This window comes from Grammomys surdaster, unplaced genomic scaffold (assembly GCF_004785775.1).
Source record: "Grammomys surdaster isolate TR1022 unplaced genomic scaffold, NIH_TR_1.0 311, whole genome shotgun sequence".
NCBI classification, from domain to species: domain Eukaryota; kingdom Metazoa; phylum Chordata; class Mammalia; order Rodentia; family Muridae; genus Grammomys; species Grammomys surdaster.
The window spans coordinates 1,496,075-1,518,864 of NW_021604730.1; the positions used below are offsets into that span (position 1 = coordinate 1,496,075).

The window sequence follows — 22,790 nt, forward strand, 5'->3', positions numbered from 1 at the left end:
TATAAATATGTGAGTTTTGGAATACATGCTCAAAGTGAAAGCATAACACCAGTCAACATAATGTACAAATCCATTCTCAGTGTATCCTTTTGGCCAGCTCACCCCGGCCAAAAATACATCTCTTTGGATCACCAGAAATTAGTCCAAATTCTCTAGACTTTTTAAGAATATAATTATGGATATATTTACTTTTATGCCTGGCTTTATTCACTATAATGCTATAGTGTCATTTGATGCTATAATGTCATTTGTATCACTTGAGTACTATTCCATAATGTGGATGATACACTAGAGCCATTTATGTTTTCATACGGTAGTGAATATGTTGATTGCTTCCTTCCAGATCTGCATTATCATAAATAGGCTTCTATGAAAATTTATGTAAAGTCTTTGTTGAAGGTTGAGCAAAAGAAACTCGGCACAATGAATATATGTTTTTCATTTACATATGATACAATGTAAGGCAAAACTAATGTGTTCTATCAGAACCCATAAGATAGACTTTCCTTTAGGAAGGTTGACAGTGTCAGGGACCAGCAGTTACTTTTTACTCTAGCAATATTGTGTGGTCCATGTATGAGAATCCAATGAGCATTGCATTTCTTATCTGTAAACTTTTATAATGAGTGGTTTTTTAATCTATCTAGAGTTTTATTCACATGTGTCTGACTAGAGCATCTGTCCATGCTTTTCTACTACTCAGCTCTTCAATCCCATGCTTTCGCTTACCTGTCCCATTTTTTTCAATTGCTAGTATTATGTGTTTCTTTCTTCTAAAACAAAGTAGTAGTGAGCTTTTTCACTTCCCTGCCTGCTTTTGGTGTTTGGTATGCTGTGGCTATCAGTGAGTACTGAAGGAGTGACATGTAACTCTCTTAGTGATTGCTTATACATCTAACTGAATTTCAACCTCCAAATCTTCTTTAGGTGATTTGTACTACAGGCTTGCCTTCTTCTCTGTCTGAAATTTGTTGATTGAGTCACAAAATACAGAAAGTTTTCTTGACCTAGCTCTTGATTCCAGGATCCATTTTTCAAAATAACCATAACATTAATTAGTATATGCCATGAGCCATGAAAGCATTTTATAACTACTAACTCATGTAAGGAGCATTCTTCAACAATACTTCATTTTTCAAACATGAAAACTCTGAAGGTTAGGGCTACTAAATCCACAGTTTATAAAATTTCAAGCCCATGATGTATTTGTTGGAATAGAAAGTCATGGAGCATCTGCCCTCATGGTGCCACTATAAAGCCAATGCAGGTCTTGACAGGAAGTAAGGAAATGTATATGTGTCTGTGATACTGGGGTATGAAAGCATCCTCTCCTTGATTCAGATGCTAATGGTGTGTTAGGAAAAGGTGAGACATAAGCAGCAATTGAGCCATAGGCTCTACCACTCCCCTGACAGCATTAAGAATTCTAAAGAGGTTTCAGACACCATCTCATACCAGGATTTTTAGGTCTCCTGCCCTGTGGAAACTCAGAGTATCTCCCCTTTTAAGAATGCAACAGGAGGGTACTGACAAGTTGCTGACACCTTGATACTTTCTACCCTCTGGTACTTAATCGATTAACCATTCCCCCATCCTGTGTTCTAGAACAATTGTACTCTGGTAAGACTCTAGTCCTGAAGTTGAACTTCAGGTCATTTTCATGTATCTTGGCACAGCAGTTTTCTCTTGGTTTTTCCAACTGTTTGAAAATGTGAAAATAAAAAACCGAATTTGTAAGTTGTTGCAAAGGTCCATGGGCCAACCTCCTCTAAATAATAATCTATATTGTGGATAAGAGTCTGTGGCCTTTATGAATAGTGTGGAACAAGAGCCAATGAATTCATTGGCTCATCGTGTGGAATTAGAACTATTACAGAGGCTCTACTCAACTGGGCCCTTATAGTAGCATTCAGACAATCTAGGCCATATATTTCAGAGCAGAGAGCAGTTATGGATTTCCACGCCATGTCATTTTTTCTCATTGATGTTAAAGCACATAGATTCCTAAAGGGACAGTGTTCATTGCTTGGCCTTATATAACAGCCTTCACACTAAGTGTGAGATACTTCATACTGAATGCACATGTACCAGGAGATTTCACATTGAATATCCATGCACCAGGAGACTTCATCTTGGGTTGTCTATGATTTTAATCTAGATAAAATAACAAATTTTGTAATATGCAATTTTCTTCTAAGAAACCAAATGTAGTATTTCCCCTAGCAACTCCTCATTAGAAAGAGAACAAAGAGACTTCAACCAGCATTTTATGGAAGCAGATGCAGAATCCTACAGCCAAATATTAGGCTGAACTTGAGTAGTCAGAGGGGGAGGAAGTATTGGAGGAACCAGAGGAGTCAGGAACACCACTAGAACTCAAGAACATGGTCCACAGAATCAACTGACTGGCACTTGTGGGGGCTCACAGAGATCAAGAGATTTGTGGGGATCTGATCTAGGTCTTCTGTATATATGTAATGGTTGAGTTTCTTAGTGTTCTTGTGAGAATCCTAACAGTACAATCAGGAGCTGTCCCTGATTCTTTTGCCTACTTGTGGAACCATTTTCCTCCTATGGGTTTGCCTCATCCAGCTTTAGTGAAGGTATGTGCCTGATCTTATTGTAGCTTGCTATGCCATTTGGTTAATGTCTCTAGGCAGCCTGCTCTTTTCTGAGGTGAGGTAGAGTGTTGGAGAGGGGAGGTAGAAGGAAGAGATTGGGGTGAGGGGTAGGAGAGGAAACTGTAGTCAGGATGTAATATATGAGAGAAGAATTTTTTTTACAATGATTATTCAGTTACTTCTTGCCTTTTTAGACATCTTCCAGGTGTGTGTAAAGGACTCTTTAATACCTTAACCTTGGGTTTAGGTTTGTTAAAGCAGGGCTACATAAGGACCAGCCACATAGGTTGGATGCTATTGCTCTCTCCTCTGGGTGTGGATGATATGTTAGAAGTGTTATGGCCAGTAAAACTTGAAAGTAAGCTATGGTCAAATTTTCAGGTAGCTTGAGTTCATTGTCCAAGAATTTGAACTTTTACTGAAGTTTTATGAATTCCAAAGCTGAAAACTACAGAATCCAGCCACCTTGGGGATTGTTCAAGAGAGGGTGATGCAGATTGGAAGGAGCAGAAAGCAGAGTCTGGTGATGAAACTATCTCAAATGCGATACAGATATTAGTCAAGAAGGTAAACTAAGACAATGGCACACCATGAAAGAAACTTATTCTGTACCATATGTCTTCAGGGCAGAACGACCAGGACTGTGGCATATTATTTTGGAAGATGACAGAGAAATAGCCTCCAGGCTTCTATTATTTTTAGATATTGGGAAGGTAGTGGTGATGTTTATGGAGAAAAGGAAGAGAAGAGAGGGAGATAGTTTTTTCTAGTGTGGCTTCATTGAGATGAGCAGTTCTTCCCTGTGGAGATTGAAACTTCATATTTTTGTTTGTCTGGTGGACATTCTCCATTCCTCAGATGTGGCCCTCTCAGTGTGAAGGCTCTGATACCTTAGCCCTGATAACAGGTCCAGCTGTGGACTCACAAAGGAATAATTAACTAAAAGAGGCTTCCTCAACATGACTCATGTCTATTTCTTGGGCAAGAATGTTAAAAGAAATAACAACACCTTTGATCTCCATGTAGCAGAGAATTTTATTGAGAAAATATGTTGCTGTTTCTAGAACATACCAGATACTTTAGCAGCTAGGAAAATGATGATGTTAATGCCATCTGTTGAACTCTAGTTCAAGCACTATCTCATAGTGCTTGTCGAAGTTCAGCCCTGAAGTACCAGTTACCTTAGCAATCTTCCTTCTCCTAGCTTGAATAAACCCCAGTAAAATTAATTAAAACATTTTATGCTCACTTTATTTCTGAGTTTACTAGATCTTCTACATAAGATCCAGAGCTTGGATTGTACCAAAATTGGTATGCTAGGATTGTTATGTCATGCAAGCTAAAGCTTTAAGCCACCATCCTTATAATTAAACAGGAGTTTGGGTTTTTGTTGTTGTTGTTGTTTAATAAGGATTCTACGATCCTAAGAGTTACCTGAATACTGCAGCTAGATTATAGTGCCTATCATCTAAGTATGCAAAGGAGTCAGCTAAACTAGAGAAAAAATGATTTAGTTAAAAATAAAGGCTTAATTTGTAGAGGATTTAGTAAATGATGTGATACATCATTATGGAATGAAGGCAAAGAGCTTAAACAATGGACTTGTTTTGTCCACAATTGAAAATTAACCTATGTGAAATTCATTCTTAAGTTGCCATTGTAAACAAAATTAAATACTAAAACAGGTATCACATCAATTTTGGAATAAAATCTAATTTTACTTCTCTCCATAGTAGATACTATTGACAAATGTACCCATAACAAAAGTTTTAGCATCCAGATGGTAAGAAAAGAACCTCAGTGAATACTTTGTATGAGAAGACTGAATAAGTCAAAACAAGCTGAATCTGGATCAGATACATTTTAAAGAGAACCAAATGATCAAATTTTTCATTTTCTTTGACAATATAATAGATGTAAACGGAAAACAATGTATATTTGAAAAACACTAACATCTAAATTTTAAAATCTATAAAGACACATAATTGTGGGGAAAATTTAAAAAGGCCGCCACAGCGGTGGGGGCCCGGAGGGGCTTCTACCGCCAAAGTGGGTCCCACATCCGCGGGGAAACTCTATGGTTCCAGCAGCCTGGGGGCCTTGGCAGCGACAGGCCCCAGTAACACGAGGAAGTCCTTGGTTCCAAAAAGGTTTATTGTCATGGCGGATGATAGATGGATCTAGGCATACCCCCAAAACTCAGGGCAGTCCCGAGTTATATAGGGAGGGAAAAAGGGGGAGGATTGGGGGAGGATCTGGGGAGGTATGTTTAATTTGCTCTGCCCTCTGGCCTTCATTAGTATGTAAATTCCTAGGGCCTGAGGCCTATAGCCTGGCCTATATAATTCTATGGAGACCTGACTGCTTTTCAGGATCCTGGGTTCTGGGGGGCGCCAAAACTCCTGCTGGTTTTCATACAGAATCTCATCTAGAATCTGCAGAGTCTCGGGGTTTTAGGCACCTGCTCCACCACGACCCAAGATACCCTTACGCAGTCCCACACATAATGTAAAGAAACTATGTATTTAGAAACACAGACATGGTTACTGAAAAGCAATTGTAGAAAATACTAGAATTCATATGTAAATACAAAGAATACTTGATAAAAGTATATTATAAAATGGAAATCTATAATACTGACAATTCCAATCTGGGAAGAAAAAATTAGTGAGCAATTAAACAAAATGAATTTTTGTAAGCTTATAGTTAAATGTAAAAGATGTGTGAATACTTTGCATTCTTTCTTATTATTTATTTATTTATTTATTTATTTATTTATTTATTTTAAACTCCAAGTTTTATTCCCTTCGCAGTCCACCCTCTGACTGTTCTGTATCTTATACCTCCTCCTCACTCCCCTGTCTCCACAAGGATGTCCCCACCCCACACACATACCACCCGCCCCACCAGATATCTAAACTCCCTCGGACCTCTAGTCTCTTGACTTTTAGGTGCATCTTCTCTGACTAAACCCAGACCCGGTAGTCCTCTGCTGTATATGTGTTGGGGGCCTCATATCAGCTGGCATATGCTGCCTGGTTGATGTTCCAGTGTCTGAGAGGTCTAGGGGTTCCAGGTTCTGAGGGAATGTGATTGCTGATCCTCCTACAGGATCACTCTCCTCCTCAGCTTCTTCTAGCTTTTCTCTAATTCAACCACAAGGTTCAGCAACTTCTGTCCATTGGTTGGGTGTCTGCATCTTTCAGCTGCTTCTTGGGTCTTTCGGAGAGCAGTCATGGTAGGTTCCTTTTTGTGAGCTCTCCATAGCCTCAGTAATAGTGTCAGGTCTTGGGACCTCCCCTTGAGCTGGATCCCACTTTGGGCCTGTCACTGGACCTTCTTTTCCTCAGGCTCTTTTCCATTTCCATCCCTGCAGTTCTTTCAGATAGAAACAATTATGGGTCAGAGTTTTGACTGTAGGATGGCAACCCCATCCCTCAACTGATGCCCTGTCTTTTGCTGTAGGTGGGCTCTACAAGTTCCCTCTCTCCAATGTAGGGCATTTCATCTAAGGTCCCTCACTTTGAGTCCTGAGAGTCTCTCACCTCCCAGATCTCTGGTACATTCTGGGGGGTCTCCCAACCTCCTACTTCCTGAGGTTGCATGTTTCCATTCTTTCTGCTGGCCCTCAAGGATTTCAGTCCTTTTCCCCTACCCAATACTAGATCATGTTCCCCTCCCCACCACCCCCAACCCCTTTCCCTCTCAGGTCCCTCCCTCCCTTCCTCCCTCCCTCCCTCCCTCCCCCTTGTGGATACTTTCTTCTCCCTCCCAAGTGGGACTAAGACATCCTCACTTGGGCCCTTCAGCTTATTGACCTTTTTGAGTTCTGTAGACTGTATCTTGAGTATTTGATCCTTTTTTTTTTTTTTGCTAATATCCACTTATTAGTAAGAGCATATCATTCACGTCATTTTGGGTTTGAGTACCTGACTCAGTATGATACTTTTGTAGTTCCATTCATTTGTCTGCAAAACTCAGGATGTCCTTGTGCTTAATAGTTCTGTTGTATTCCATTGTGTAAATGAATCAATTTTCTGTATCCATTCTTTAGTCTTGGGACATCTAGTTTTTTTCCAGCTTCTGGCTATCACAAACAAGGCCGATATGAACATAGTATAAAACGTGCCCCTGTGGCATGGTGGGCATCTTTTGGGTATATTCTTAAGAGTGGTATTGCTGCGTCTTCAGAACCTCCAGATTGATTTCCAGAGTGGTTGTACCAGTTTGCAATCCACCAGCAATGGAGAAGTGTTCTTTCTCTACATCCTCAATGACATATGCTGTCGCCTGAGGTTTTGATCTTAGTCATTCTGATTGGTGTAAGGTGGAATATCAGGGTCATTTTGATTTACATTTCTGTGATCACTAAGGACTTTTCTTTAAGTGTTTCTCAGCCATTTGAGATTCCTCTATTGTGAATTCTCAGTTTAGCTCTGTACCCCATTTTTTGATTGGGTTGTTTGTTTTTTTGGTGGTTAGCTTCTTAAATCCGTTATATATTTTGGATATTAGCCATCTATCAAATGTGGGGTTAGTGAAGATTTTTTTTCCCAATCAGTATTTTGCCAATTTCTCTTAAGGCTATGTCATTTCCTTATAGAATCTTTCCAGTTTCATGAGGTCCCATTTGTCAATTCTTGATCTTAGAGCATGAGTCACTAGAGTTCTGTTTAGGAAATTTCCCCCGTGGCAATGAGTTCAAGGCTCTTTCTCACTTTCTCTTCTATCAGATTCAGTGTATCAGGTTTTATGTTGAGGTCCTTGATCCATTTGGACTTGAGCTTTGTGCAAGGTGACAAATATGGGTGTATTTTCATTTTTCTACATATCGACAGCCAGTTAGACCAGCACCATTTGTTGAAGATGCTTTCTTTTTTCCATTGGTTATGTTTGGCATTTTTGTCAAAGATCAAGTGCCCATAAGTGTGCGGTTTTATTTCTGAGTCTTCAATTCTATTCCATTGATCAATGTGTCTGTCTCTGTACCAATACCATGCAGTTTTTATCACTATTGCTCTATAGTAAAGGTCAGGTTAAAAGTAAAGCTTGAGGTCAGGGATCACTGATGATTCCCCCAGCCATTCTTTTATTGTTAAATATTGTTTTCACTATTCTGGGTTTTTTTGCCTTTCCAGATGTATTTAAGAATTGTTCTTTCTATGTCACTGAAGAATTGTTTTGGGATTTTGATAGGGATTGCATTGAATCTGTTGATTGCCTTTGGTAGGTTGGCCATTTTTACTATGTTAATTCTGTCAATCCATGAGCATGGGAGATCTCTCCCTTTTCTGAGATCTTCTTCAATTTTTTTCTTGAGCAACTTGAAGTTATTGTTGTACAGATCTTTCACCCTAAAACAAAAGAATACATCTTCTTCTCAGTACCTCATGGTACCTTCTCCAAAATCGATGATATAATTGATCACAAAACAACCCTCAACAGATAAAAGAAGATTGAAATAATCCCATGCATCCTGTCAGATCACCATGACCTAAGGCTGGTCTTCAATAATAGCAAAAACAACTGAAAACACAAATACACGTGGAAACTGAACAGCTCTCTACTCAACGATAACTTGGTCAGGGAATAAAGAAAGAAATTAAAGACTTCCTGTAATTTAATGAAAATGTTGACACATCATACCCAAACTTATGGGACACAATGAAAGTGATGCTAAGAGGAAAATTTACAGCTCTAAGTGCCCTGGTAAAGAAACTGGAGATATCTTACACTAGCAACTTTTCAGCACATCCGAGAGCTCTAGAACAAAAAGAAGCAAACACACCCAAGAGGAGTAGATGGCAGGAAATACTCAAACTCAGGGTTGAAATCAACCAAATAGAAACAGAGAACAATACAAAGAATCAACAAAACCAAAAGCTAGATCTTTGAGAGAATCAACAAGATAGATAAACCACTAGCCAAATTAACTAAAGGGCCCAGAGGCAGTATCCAAATTAACAAAATCATAAATGAAAACGGAGATATAACAACAGAAATGGAGGAAATTCAAAAAATTATCAGATCCTACTATAAAAACCTATAGTCAACAAAACTGGAAAATCTAGATAAAATGGATGGTTTTCTAGACAGATATCACATACCAAAGTTAAATCAAGATCAAGTAAACTATCTAAACAGTCCCATATTCCATAAGGAAATAGAAGAAGTCATTTAAAAACCTCCCAACCAAAAAATCTCCAGGGACAGATGGATTTAGTGCAGAATTCTACCAGACCTTAAAAGAAGACCTGATACCAATATTCCTCAAACTATTCCATAAAACAGAAACAGAAGATACACTACTTAATTTATTTTATGAAGCCACAATTACTGACACCAAAACCACACAAGGACCCAACCAAAAAAGAGAACTTTAGCCCAATCTCATTTATGAATATCAATGCAAAAATACTCAATAAAATTCCTGCAAACCAACTCCAAGAACACATCAAAACCATCATTCACCGCGATCAAGTAGGCTTCATCCCAGGAATGCAAGGTTGATTCAATATATGAAAATCCATTAAGGAAATCCACTGTATAACAAGCTCAAAGAAAAAATCATGTGATCATCTCCTTAGATGCAGAAAAAGCATTTGACAAAATACAATACCCTTTCATGTTAAAAGTATTAGGCAGATCAGGAATTCAAGGCCCATACCTAAACACAGTAAAAGCAATATACAGCAAATCAACAACCAATATCAAATTAAATGAAGAGATACTTGAAGCAATTCTACTAAAATTGGGAACAAGACAAGGATGCCCATTCTCCCCATATCTATTCAATATAGTACTCAAAGTGCTAGCTAGAACAATAAGACAACAAAAAGAGATCAAGGGTATACAAATTGGCAAAGAAGAATTAAGGCATCACTATATGCAGATGATATTACAGGATATATAAGCAACCCCAAAAACTCTACCAGAGAACTTCTCCAGCTGATAAACAACTTCAGCAAAGTGGGCAAATATACAATTAACCCTAATAAATCAGTAGCCTTCCTTTATACAAATGATAGACAGATTGAGAAAGAAATTAGGGAAACAATTTCTTCACAATAGCCACAAACAATATAAAATATCTTGGGGTAACTCTAGTATTGTTTCTTTTTAAAAATATTTATTTATTTATTTATTTATTTATTTATTTATTTATTTATTTATTTGTATATACATACACTGTAGCTGTCTTCAGTCACACCAGAAGAGAGTATCTGTTCCCATTACAGATGGTTATGAGCCATGATGTGGTTGCTGGGAATTGAACTCAGGATCTCTGGAAGAGAAGTCAGTGCTTTTAACCACTGAGCCATCCTTCCAGCCTCCCCTTTGCATTCTTTCAATTTCTTACTTAGCAAACTTTATTTCCCATAATCCTAATGACATATGTTATACCAAATTAGTAAGTAATCCACATTGCCTTTAACTTAGTTAAACTTTCTTTATAGTATTTTAATTTGTATATATTATCAAAAAATTCTAAATGATAAAATTGAAAATTATTTTCCTTTTTATTGAATTATTTTGATTAAAATTAATTAAAATTTGTCATTGAAAGCAGGATCTTCTTTTTAATATGTGGTACATCTGACCCTGTGGCATGGTTTTGGTTGTCATCCTATCTCCAACACCAGGCATACTTAATGAGTTTCCAACATATTTTCTAGATATATATGTTAGGAAACAAGCTTTCAGCTAAAATAACCTAATTCTGAATAAAAGCAGACTTCGAAATAGTGAGTTGATTGTTTCTCAAAGTGAACTTTCAAAAATGCATCCCTGAATTGGGTCAGCTATATGGTTGTTTTCTCCCTATTCCATCTCTGGCTGGCTGGCTTTTTTCCTTTGGGGTTACTACACCTGGAAAGCCTGTGTGTATAGAGTGTTCACTTTCTGTCTGTGATGCTGGACATATTTGCTGGCAAGAATGGAAGAGGGAACCACTATGGCTGCCTCAGTGGGATTTTCAAAACCTTCACTTAGTGTCTCAACTGATAATTCTTCCTTATCTTAGTTGCTGGATTGAACCTTGTTTATTTGTAGGACAGGACATCAATAACTAATATATATGAAGTATAAGAAGAGTAATATAAGAAAACACAAATAAAAGTGAAATTGTTTGAAGTTTAGCCCAGAAACATTGATCCTGGCCTTTCTCAGGATGGCTGGGTATGCACACACATACACAAAAGCTATACACACACAGGGTGTGTGTGGCGGAAGTCCATAAGAGCAGAAATTTGATGTTGTTTCCTACACAGCTTTCTGTAGGCATTCTAAACAGCAATTCGGCTTAAGATTGTTCAGTAGAACTCAAACCTCTTAGTGAAAGAATAATGGAAATCACAGCATCTTCTAGTGAAAGCTGATGTATTTGTAGCTTATTACAGTGCTGGCAACCTTTTGATATGCCGCTATAGTGTATTGCAGAAGATGTAATTACTGAAGCTGGGCTCTGGAGATAATTGTCAAAGTTCTTGATTACACGGCACCCCTAGCCCAGAAGCCCAGCAGGCCTTGCAAGCTTGCTTGATTACTTTCTCTGTATCAAGAGCTACAATTTGCTAGTGGAAATATTTGTGTGCAGTGTGAATGAATAATTGGTTCAGGTTATAAACCAAAGAAAACTAAAGAGCAGCAACAAAATCCAAGATTGTCCTCAGCCTAATGAGATAAACCAGTGATCCTGGATTTACCTGTAGACAGCTGCTCTTCTGAAGGCATACTTTCATAATCTAATCTTTCTATTTCAGCCAAGTACACTCTGATACATCAAGTGGAAGGGCCCTTGGCAGCTTACTTGTGGATTTGATACTTCTTACAGAATATTTCATTAAACTTGAGATGAGTCATTACAGGAAAGAAAATGTTTCCAATAAAAAAATAAAGTCAACTAAACTCTTAAATGTCAAGTTTTAATATTAAAATAAAAATATGAAGACACTCAAAATGTGAAACAACTTGGTAGAAATTATAGAGCCTAAATGTCTGTTATGCTTCAAAGTCCACAAAGAGATACATCATAACGAATAAACATTTAGAAGACTGGTCAAAAAAATAGATCTTTCCAATATTCTTTTGAAAAAACCAAGCAGTTGTTCAATTTTCCACAAATCCTCTTTCTGGAAGATACCAGAAGACACAGTTTGACTATTTGGGATGTTAAGGAAACCTGGAATGATTCAAAGTACATGAAAATCATAACTGTCACTGGTTCAAGATCTATAGTGAAAGATAATTTGGGGGTTGTGAAGATGGCTCAGTGGTGAAGTGCATGCCACACAAGCATAAGGACATAAGTTCAGACCTTTAGTACCTACACTAAGAAGTGAATCACGGTCTGTCCATGTGCACCTATAACTGTAGCACTTCGGAGGGTCCAGAGACAGCAGGACCCTGAAGCTATCTGGCCAGGCAGTCCTGCAAATCAGTTGGTGCCAGGTCCAGTGAGAGATCTTGTCTCAAAAGATAAGATGGAGAAAATTATCAAAGAATATCTGGCTTTGACCTTTGCCCATCATACTAATGCATATGAGTGCATGTACATAAACACACACACATACAATGATTTTTTTAAAACATTGAGTGTGGAAATTATATTTTATTTTGCCATCAGAAACTAAATTTATATTGTTTTCAGGTTTGTGGAATTGTGCTTTATTTCACCATAATAAGGTATACTAGTAATTACCAATTTTTTTGTGTGTGTGTGTATGTGTACACACATGTGAGGATCAGAAGACAACTCATAGAAGTTGGTTCTCTCCTGGCACCTTGTATGCAGGGATTGAATTTAGGTGGCAAAGCCTGCATACAGGCATCCTTTCCACTAAGCTATCTCACTGGCCCAGTAGCTATTTTCAAAGAACGTTAATTCCTGGACTTTCTAGACTTCGATGTGTGTGCTATAGTAACACCAAAATCCTATGTGTATGGGTTCCTAAAGTTATTATCAAGAGCAAAGCATGATCAGGTAAAACTGGCAGCTAAAAAAAATATAAAATGTGTCTCTACCCACTTGATGTAAAGTCCAGGTGAATTGCAAATGTTCATCTCTAAAAATTCTCATAGAGAAGTATTCAAGATCTACATTGAGTTTCCCTGCCTTCGTGCCACAAATAGCCAGTAACTAGAGAATGTGCACACTTCAAGGACAAGTTAAAGCTGGAATGAAACACCCAATGCCAAAATCTCACGAAATTCTGAAAGTCGGTAACCAAGTGACTCACTGGGGATCCAGAGGATGTTGCGGTCCTGCCAACTTTATATGGCTCAGAGGTAATTGTATGTCTGAACAGAGAAAACCTCTGAAAGAGATGAAAAGAAAATCATAGATTGCACTATTCTATCAGTGCCACAGACCGTGGAAATATTGCATTGTCTTCCATCCTGCACCAGCTGGAATGTTTGAAGTGGATAAGTGCTGCAAAGTGATAGCATTGCAGGACGCACTTGACTTTAATAAGCACAGCCAAAGGACAGTGCTCATTGAGAGCCAGTGTCACAGATGCCAGCAATGTGTACAACAAGAAATGACTATTTCAAAAGTACTTACTATAATTGTCTACTGGAAACTTCTTAACAATCTGTATTCTTAGTTCTTCATTCATCTGCCCTTTCTGAAGCATCTGAAATCGTCACTCTTCTTAGGGGCTGGGCTGGGCTGGGCTGGGCTGGGCTGGGCTGGGCTGGGCTGGGCTGGTGGTCAAAACCTATAATGTTATCTAGATGTCAGCTGTTAAAGACTGTATACCAAGTGATGGAAACTTTGGCAATCCTGTTTTTATAAATAAAACTTTATTGTAGGGCTGGAGAGATTACTCAAAGGTGAAAAACATTTGTTGTTCTTGTAGACAAGACCTGCTCTTTCAGGTTCAGTTCCCAACACTGATGTGGAAGGTCATGATAATCTGTAAACTGAGTCCCAGGGAATCATCCTAGGTCCGCTCCTGTCCTCCATAGACGCCAGGCATGTGTGTAATATACAGACATACATGCAGGCCAAACACGCATATATCTAAAACAAGAATAGATAGACAATAAACAGGTATGCAGACAGACAGAGGATACATGATAGATGGTAGATAGATAGATAGATAGATAGATAGATAGATAGATAGATAGATAGAGATAGATAGATGTTAGACAGGCAGACAGACATAGTAAGCTTTATTAGAATATACAACTATGGCAGCATTCTCTACAATAGTGGATTAGAGAGATTGAGACAGCGACCACATGAGTCTCAGAGCCTGCAACATTTGCCTATCTAGGCCTTTATAGAACATGTTTGCTGACCAATGGTATAGACTATAATGAACCTACAGAGTACATTTTTTATTAAAATTAAAAATTAGTCATTTAAATAATGGCTAGGGTAAACAAAACAAGTCAGATTCAGATTCTTGCTTGGGCTGGGAACAAAGGCTGCAATTGAAGCCAGCTCTATCCTGCATTTCCTCTCCTGTACAGATACATCAGCTGCTCTTCTCTCCTAAGGCAGTGTATTTCTCTGCAATGAGGTTTCTTTGCACAGTTCCAGAGGGTAAAACAAGTTCATCTCTTGGGGGACATCATGAGAGCCAGGCTAGTGAATGATGATTCAACACGATCACATTGGCAAGAATCTGAAGTGAACACTGGGCCCTGAGGTAGAGTCAGACATGACTAGTGAGACATGACAAGTGTGAGAGCATTAATAGCTTCAGTTTCCACAGTGAGCTCATGCTTTCATGAAGTGTATGTGCCTTTGAGTCTGTAGACTGGGGTAGAATTAAGTCTGAGATAAACTATGAATGACCAGAACCTCTAGCAAAATGTGTTCCTAATCTCTAACAAATGTCAAGCAGAGAAAAGTGTTTCATACCAAGTAGACAGGAAACAACCTGTTCCCATCTAGTAGAGAGCCACTGTGAGCATTTGTGTATTTTATCTGAGAATTCCCACCAATACAAAATCTATCTCTAGCCAGGTATGGTGGCTAATGCTTTTTATACTAACACTTGGGAGACGGAGGCAGAGATCTCTCTGGGAGTTCAAGGCCAGCCTGTCTACATGGTGAGTTCCAGGAGAGCCAAAACAATGTCTCAAAAACATACTGGCCATCTAAAACCTTTTAAAACTCCTACAATGTCCATCAGATCTTAAGAAATTTTTAGAAAATGATGACTTATAATTCCTTAAAATAAGCTAATTCTCAGGGAGTGTTTGCCTGTGTGTGCAACTGTTCTCATCACTGTGAAGAGCCAGTGGCATAGAGGTGCTTGTCTGCCTCCTCCTTACAGTGCAACAGAGAAGACTAAAGTACAAAACAGATAGTGGAGATCAGCTGCTCTTTCCTCATACCAGGGAAAGCAGGTGGCCATCTGGCCATGTCCGTAGATAGCTGTTCGGTACTACTGATGCCTGGTTGGGAAGGGCTTCCCATACAAGCTGTCAGGAACTGATAACTACCCACAGACACCTCTCCTTTTCTGTCTACAGCAACAAGATACTGAACTCTTAGCACCAGCTCCCACAAGAATTTGCTCACTTTTGACCAAAATCTTTCACCTCTTTTGAAGAGATGTGTCCATATTACACGTACTGTTATTCAAGGTACAAACTCAGAAGTACTGAGTTCTTTCTGTCCTCTAGATGTTCTCATTTGGTGTTTTCATTGTTTCTTTTCAGATGTGCAAATATACATGATTCATGCAACAAACTCTTCAAACCCCAGTGGAAATGTCTCTGCTTCCTGACATTATTCCTAATTACTGATTCTTTAGTTCTTCCGACCTCCTGTGGCAATCTATACACATTCTTTTCCTTGCAGTTATCGCTCTGGGAAGCAGTTACTCACTTAAAGGTCATTCCCATTTAGAAAATGAGCCCTTTGGAGAAGGGACTGTGTAGGGTGTGCTGAAACTCCCACTACACCCTTGATGGCCCCTATGTCAAAAAAGAGGCCATCTCAAAACACCAGTAATGACAAGTTTGAGAAACCTGCGTCTTAGAAACTGGGGCAATTCTGCTGCCCAACATGGCATCTGCCAAAAAGGAGCAATTGAAGCAATTGAATAAAAGCTCACAGAGGACTACTTCCACAGAAATGCCACCAGTCCGGCACACTTGTAATGGAGTCCTACTTACTACATGTGCTCATCTAAATAAGAAATGTGGGTACAGTTTGACAGAATGATTAACACCTAGCACACATAAGGTAAAAGAGGTGAAGGTAGTAAAAGAATGGAATGAGGGGAGACTAGAAAGATAAAAATATATGACATACTTGAAAAAGATGTCAGCAATATATACAATGAAACCTAACAATATATAATAAAAAACACAAACACACGTGCATAGCTAGCAACCTTCTATATGTTCTTGTGGGTGATAAGTGTAAGAATTTTTTAACTCATTTACTTTGGGATTTTGTTAAATATTAAATAAGAAATAAAAAACCTATAGTTTTATTAGTGAAGATATATTTTTTCTAATCAGGTTTTCTCTGTCATCTCCTCCAAGATCCTCTCCACCTCCCCACACTTCCAACTCCATGCCTTCTCTCTCTCCAAAGTAGGTTTCTATGGCTCCTAAAATGTCCTGAGTGTTAGTTGTCCTTCTTATATTTTCTCCCTTACCCCTTCTTCCCTCCTCCCACTCCATTTAACTCTCCTACTCCAGTCTCCTGACCCCTTAATAACTATCTATTCTATTTTCCCTTCCATGGGAGATCCTCCCCTTCAACAACTGTTCTCTTACTCTATAACTAACCTCTGTGATTATATGGATTATAGCCCACTTACCAAAGAATTAATAACAGATACACATATCTGGGCAATAGAGAATATGTACAATATTTGTCTTCTCCTGTAGTGAGTTTATGTGTAATCCTCAGATGTTCTGTAGTGTGAGCTAACCCTCAACATATTCTCTCTCTTGCCCCCAATCCCTTTCCCTTTCCCTTTCCCTTTTAATCTTCCCATTCCAATGCTCCCAAATCCTCTCTCCATGACTATTTCCTCTACCTAGGAGCTGCTTTCCCTCCCCTAGTCTCTTACTCTATATCTAACCTCTATGGTTATTCAGATAGTAGCTGCCTATTGTATGTTTAAAAGCTAACATCTACATATAAAAAAATGTACAGATATTTGTCATTTGGGGGGGGTCTGAGTTACCTTACTTGGGATTTTTTTCTGACTCTATTTACCTGCAAAATTCATGATTTCACTTTTTTAACAGCTGAATAATATTCCATTGTGTGAACTCACCACATTTTTACTATCCATTTATCCGTTGATGAAGGTCTACACTGTTTTCAGTTTCTGGCTATTATGAAAAGAGCAGCAATGAACATGGTTGAGCAAGAAGGGCCCAAGGGTAGTAGAGCTGGATCATGAGGTAGATCTATTCCCAGCATCCTGAAAAGCCACCACATTCCTTTCCAAAGTGGCTATACAAGTTTGCACTCAACAGCAATAGATGAATGTTTGCCTTTTCCCATATCCTCACCAGCATGAGCTGTCATTTGTTTTATTTATCTTGGCCATTCTTACTTATGTAAGATTAAATTCAAAGTAGTTTTGTTTTGTATGTCCCTAATGACTAAGGATGTTGACTAAGTTCTTTAAGTGAAAACCTCTACATTAATTCATGAATATTTTATCATCTTTTAAATAGAAAACAATATAAACATTTTCACTATTCTGAACTATCTTTGATAAATTTCCACATTTTTTACTTAAATTCCAAATGTATTTCACTGTAACAAGGAACTCTACTGTATATTTATATACATATATATTTGTAAATATATGACATATAAATTATACAAATCAAAACAAAGCAAATGAGTACAAATGGTTATATAAATAATAAGATAAAAAAATGGTGTGTTTTCTGTTCCTGACTGAAGTGTCTACATAGAATCGTAATTGAAATTTTAATGTTTTCAGTCATATGCATAGCTGTTTACAGGTATAACATATGTTCTATACTGTTGTTTATATTGTATAATTTTACTCAGACATATATTCTGGTACTTTATAATGCATATTAGTTCATATTAAGTTCAACTTCTTTTGTGGGGAGTATAGGAGCCTCTATGTTGTTAGCCTTGTCTGACGCTAGTCATGAGCTACTACCTTTGAAATGTTTTCACACTTAACTTAAACACTAAGTATCTCCTACTATATACTCTAGCAAGTGATTCATGAAGTTATTCTTCTCTCCAGAGCATGTTGATTATGTCACTATGGTATCCAGATCACCATGTTCTGTTTCTCGCTCCAGTCATAGATCCCAGGACACTTGCTTTTGTGGCTTCATGTTGCTACTGCCTTTTCTTGCTTCCTACAATATCTAAGGATTTCAAAGTGATGGTCTGAAGTAAAAATCTAACATCTTACTACAGAAATAGAAAAGCTTTGTGTTGCCTTTATTAACTTTACTTTTATATTAAGCTGTTTTTCTAAACATGCTCTCAAGGCTAAAAGAGTGTGACTCTGTGTATCAAGCAACTTACAAATGTTCTTTCTACAGAATTCATTCAGTTGTATCGAGCTGTTCCCTCAAGATTATGGGCTGCTTGTAATGTGAACAATGCCTTTCGTGTTCATGGACTTGGAAGACAAAAGGAAATCGAATACTTAACATTCTTGAGGAATCTCATCTTGATAAAGGCTAACTTGATCACCTTATTGAAAATACAATATCTGTAAAAAGTCTCCTTCTTGTCCACTGACACTGTTTCACTGTAGCACTTTTAACCTAACATATTACTGTATTTTATTTAATTGTTTTGCTTGCTGTCATTCTCTTCCAACTAGATATAAAGTCTTTCCATGAAAAAATTATAAGCTTTGTGTATTACTGTATCATAAATTAGTACATAATAATCTCTCAATAATTGTGATCATGTGAAAACACACATTGTTTGAATCTAACTTGCAGTATATTTTCACTTAATAGTAATAAAAATTTAATAATTTGTGAAGAAGAAGAAACCAAAATTTCTAAGATTTTTGTTTCGGAAATTTCAAGAACTTTTGTGCATGCCAAAGTTGGGGATAAAATATTTTTAAAAAAATTACTATATTTTATTATGTTGTATGTTTCCTTAGGAAGGATTTGAGAAATGTTTACTGTACTAGGAGTGTTCTAAAATGTCTTTGAAGCAAATTCTTAGCCCAGAGTCTTACAATAGCTCAGCACTATTGCAGCCCCAACTCTGGATATTTCGGGGTCAATGAAGACATTCTATCTCTAACAGAAGCTCCTGTAATGAGAAGAACTAACAAAGCTGACGATACAGCCATAGGTAGAAGAAAGATTCCCATTACTATGATTGACTTCATCCACTTGTGATTAATGAATCAAGGCAGTGACTCTTAAAAATATGATAGTGGATCCATCCTAAGCTTCCTAGTACAGATACTTAATGAGATTCCCAATGTGTGAAATAGCTGGCCCTAGACCCCCGTTACACTGCATTGGAGGCCCAGTGCTATGGACCATGGTCTGCTAGGACTGTACTCAGGTGGCCATTCACATGTTTCTCTGTGCATCTGTGGTTCATCTCTTGCAAAGGAATATCCTGAGATTTTTGTTTTTGTACATGATACAGTCAGGAAGATCTATCAAGTGTAGGCCAACTATCTGTAGAGAGATATGTCAAGTGCTGCCTCATCATGGTACTCTTCTCCATCTATTACAGGTCAATGCACAAGTTGGCCCAGCTGGAAAGACTTGACCTAGGCAATAATGAATTCAGCGAGCTGGTAAGCAAATGTACTTCATTAACTTGCAAATAGTCTCCAGGAGATTCTTTCTGTTGTGTCTTCACAACTCCAAACATTAAAGCCTGGAGTGAATATATGTGCTTCCTAAACACTAAGATAATGAAAGCTAAGAGTTATATTGATTGTTTCACTATATAGTAAACCTCAGGAACTGGGTACAACATATCACAAAAAGTCAAAATTAGAGCAGATGTGTGTTGACAATTTAGTACCAATTGTGTGGCAAGAGGAACTATGTTAAATGTGCTTCATCTCAGCTAATCTTCACCTGACAAGTGGTCATTTTAACTTTATTTAAATGAACTTGAAGTTGTCTTTAATACATAACTGTTATGTGGCTACACAAGGATTAAAGGATATTTTTCAGAGTCCACACTTTGAAGACTGCTGTGATGGTTTAGAAAGTTAGTCCCAAGGGTCAGTTGCCTTCCAGTTTTAATGAAAGAACCTTTCCCGTGAAGACATGTTGATACCTTATTCACTACCTGTACGATTGACAGTGTTCTAACAGCCATTTTCAGCTTTTTACTTTATTTCAAGTATGTCCAAAGACCAGAATCAAAATCAAATTAGAAAGCAGACAGAAAATTCTTTGTAAGAAAACCCACCATTCTTTAATCAGAAGTTCCCCATCAGACATTGTCAAGTCTCCAAAATCAAATTTACCTGTAGTTAAATGAAGGCCTCTAACTAATCAATTAGCTTTTACAACCCTTGTTAACACATTTAGGGAAAGTCAATTAATCTCTCTAAGCCTCATTTTCCTGATCTATAAAATGGGGATTATAATGAATGCTGCCTCAGAAGGCTTGTCTGAGAATAAATTTAACATGAACATAAGATTGGGTCAAAAGTGCTCTCAGCCAGTGCCCTGTGTAGGATAGCAGGATTTTCATTCATGCTATAAGGTAAACATATGAAGAATATTCACCATTTTACTGTAACCACCTCCAATACATTATTATGCTGCCACATATGCTGACTCTCAATGTCAGAGGTAGGCTTTTATTTGTCTGAATTAAAAGCTTTAATCTATCCTTAAATAAAAATTCCCTCCTAAAATATCTCCCCTTATGCTACTAGACCTAGATAATAACTTGTCTTTGTGATCTGGATGGAAAGGAGTCCTGGCCTGGGAGACTTTCAGTATGCCAGCTGCACACGATGTTGCTGGGTTCTCACTCTAGGGAGACTTAGCCATGTGCTATATATAACATGTGCCTCTGAAACTGAATACTGTCCCTCTCCCTCTTAAACACACTGCCATACTTGGTTCTCCTTCCATGCTTCCTCCAGAACCAGTTCAGGTGTCATTTCTATTCTCACTTGTCAGTCCCCAGTAGTGGCTCAATAGCCAGCAAGCCTGATTCCTCTGGGTATGCACTCTGAGATAAGCCCAGGAAAGGTAGATGTCAGATCTTCCATCTGCCACATTATGCCACCCAGCTTACTGTGCGTGGGCACAAGGAGAGAGAATGGATGCACCCTGGCATGCATTTTTCCTCTCTATGCTTTTTTCAATGTGTGCATGTGTGCGCACATAAGTATAGTGCCAGAAAAGTCTGCCAGATCCTCTAGAGCAGGAGTTACAGACAGTTATAAGCCACTTGACCTCAGTATTGGGAACTGGCCTTGGGTCCTCTGTAAGAGCAGTAAGCATCCTTAATCACTGAGCCATCTCGCTAGCCCCTGAATCACTGTATTTTTGAGGAATGTATGTATGATAGAGACAAGGATTAATAAGGGTGGTAAATAACCTTGAAGTATGTATGAATAGATTTGAAGTTAGCTGCTAAGGCTCTTGGGAGAACCCTGTTTTGACTTAGCCCATATGTCTTGATGTCATGAGAGAAAGAACACAAACAGCAATTAAGGTCTTCACCTTATTTGTAACTGCATCTACCTTAACATTACAATAAGAGCATCACTTTCATGAATTTCATGGGCTTTGGGCAAGTTTGAATGTAAAAATATCTGCAGTAAATATTCTATATGTGTTTTGAAGAATTTCAGCCACCTAAGACTTTGCAAGCTTTTCACATGGACAAATGTCAATTGATATTTTAAGATTTGGATCAACAAAAAATACTAGGTGTCTTCGTTATGGTTTTTATTGCTATGAAGAGACATCATGACCATGGCAAGTCTTATAAAGAAAAGCATTTAATTGGGGCTGGTTTAGATTTCAGAGGTTTAGTCCATTATCAACATCGCAGTCAGGCAGACTTGGTGCTGGAAAAGTAGCTAAAAGTTTTACATCTGGATCCCCAGGCAGAATGTTAAGAGAGAAAAACACTGGGCCTGGCTTAAAGATGTGAAACCTCAGAGCTCAACCCCTGTGACATACTTCATTCAACGAGGCCCCATTTTTTCCAACAAAGTCACACCTCCTAATAGTGCTTCTTCCTGTAAGCCTATGGGGGCCATTTTCATTCAATCACCAAAGTAAGATATGTTTATTTCTATAAAATTATACGTATTAAAGATGATATGTAATTACTATAGTGTAAGCTCTATGGTGCATAATAAATCAGCCTCTAGATCATAAGTTACCAACCTGCGGGTCATGATCCACCATCAAACAGCATCAAAACTACAGATATTTACATTATATTTCATAACGGTAGCAATTTTATAGTTATGAAGTAGCAGTGAATATATTTGTATGGTTGAAGGAGGATCACCATAACATAAGGAAATGTATGAAAGAGTTGCAGCATTAGGAAGGTTGAGAACCACTGCTCTAGATGAACAGTTTTATTTTTTGATATGACAGTGTTCCACACTGTCATCATGTTTCTCAAAAAGAAGAAATGTTGACATTTGTTCAACAGAGCATTGGCTCCATAGCACAGTGTTTCACTGACAGCAGGATCTCAGTACTGTTTTAAGTTGTATGGTTTTTGTTTTAAAAATTATTGCACACGGTTAGTTTCTTGCTAAAGTGGTGACCTTTTGGTTATAGTTACAAATGTTTTCTTCAACAATTTCAGTCTCCAACTTCTGACTGCAGGAGTATAGTAATCCATTGGATTTTTAACTTCTATATAGCTAGTAGATCTATTTAATAAAAATATGAACATTTCTTACAAATTCTTCAGAGATTTCTTTGTAATCATTCAAATAGTCTATGAATAAATTGGTTTTTTGTTCTTCAATTTTTAAACAATCTCCACCTCTGAATTTAATTAGATAGTTTTCCCTTCAGTGTGTTAGTGCTGCAGATTTTATAGAAAGAATTTCCCATGTAAACACACTTTTCCTACATGGTAAACCACTTGCAAAATGTGCCTGCCTTGATACCAGTGCAATAGAGATTTTGTTTAAGTATGGAGTTTAAAATCATATAGTAAAAATAAATCATCAAATAATATATTCA

The 22,790-nt window shown here is 37.8% G+C and overlaps 1 protein-coding gene across 6 annotated transcripts in view; it reads left to right on the top strand.

Annotated features, from left to right (window-relative positions):
• Positions 1 to 22,790, top strand: part of Lrrc7 (leucine rich repeat containing 7) — a 438,353-nt gene that overhangs the window by 289,867 nt on the left and 125,696 nt on the right. For all 6 annotated transcript variants that reach the window (XM_028777579.1, XM_028777577.1, XM_028777581.1 and 3 more), the window contains one exon: positions 19,327 to 19,390. In XM_028777579.1, coding sequence (XP_028633412.1) covers positions 19,327 to 19,390 — 64 coding nt within the window. The remainder of the gene's footprint in view (positions 1 to 19,326; positions 19,391 to 22,790) is intronic.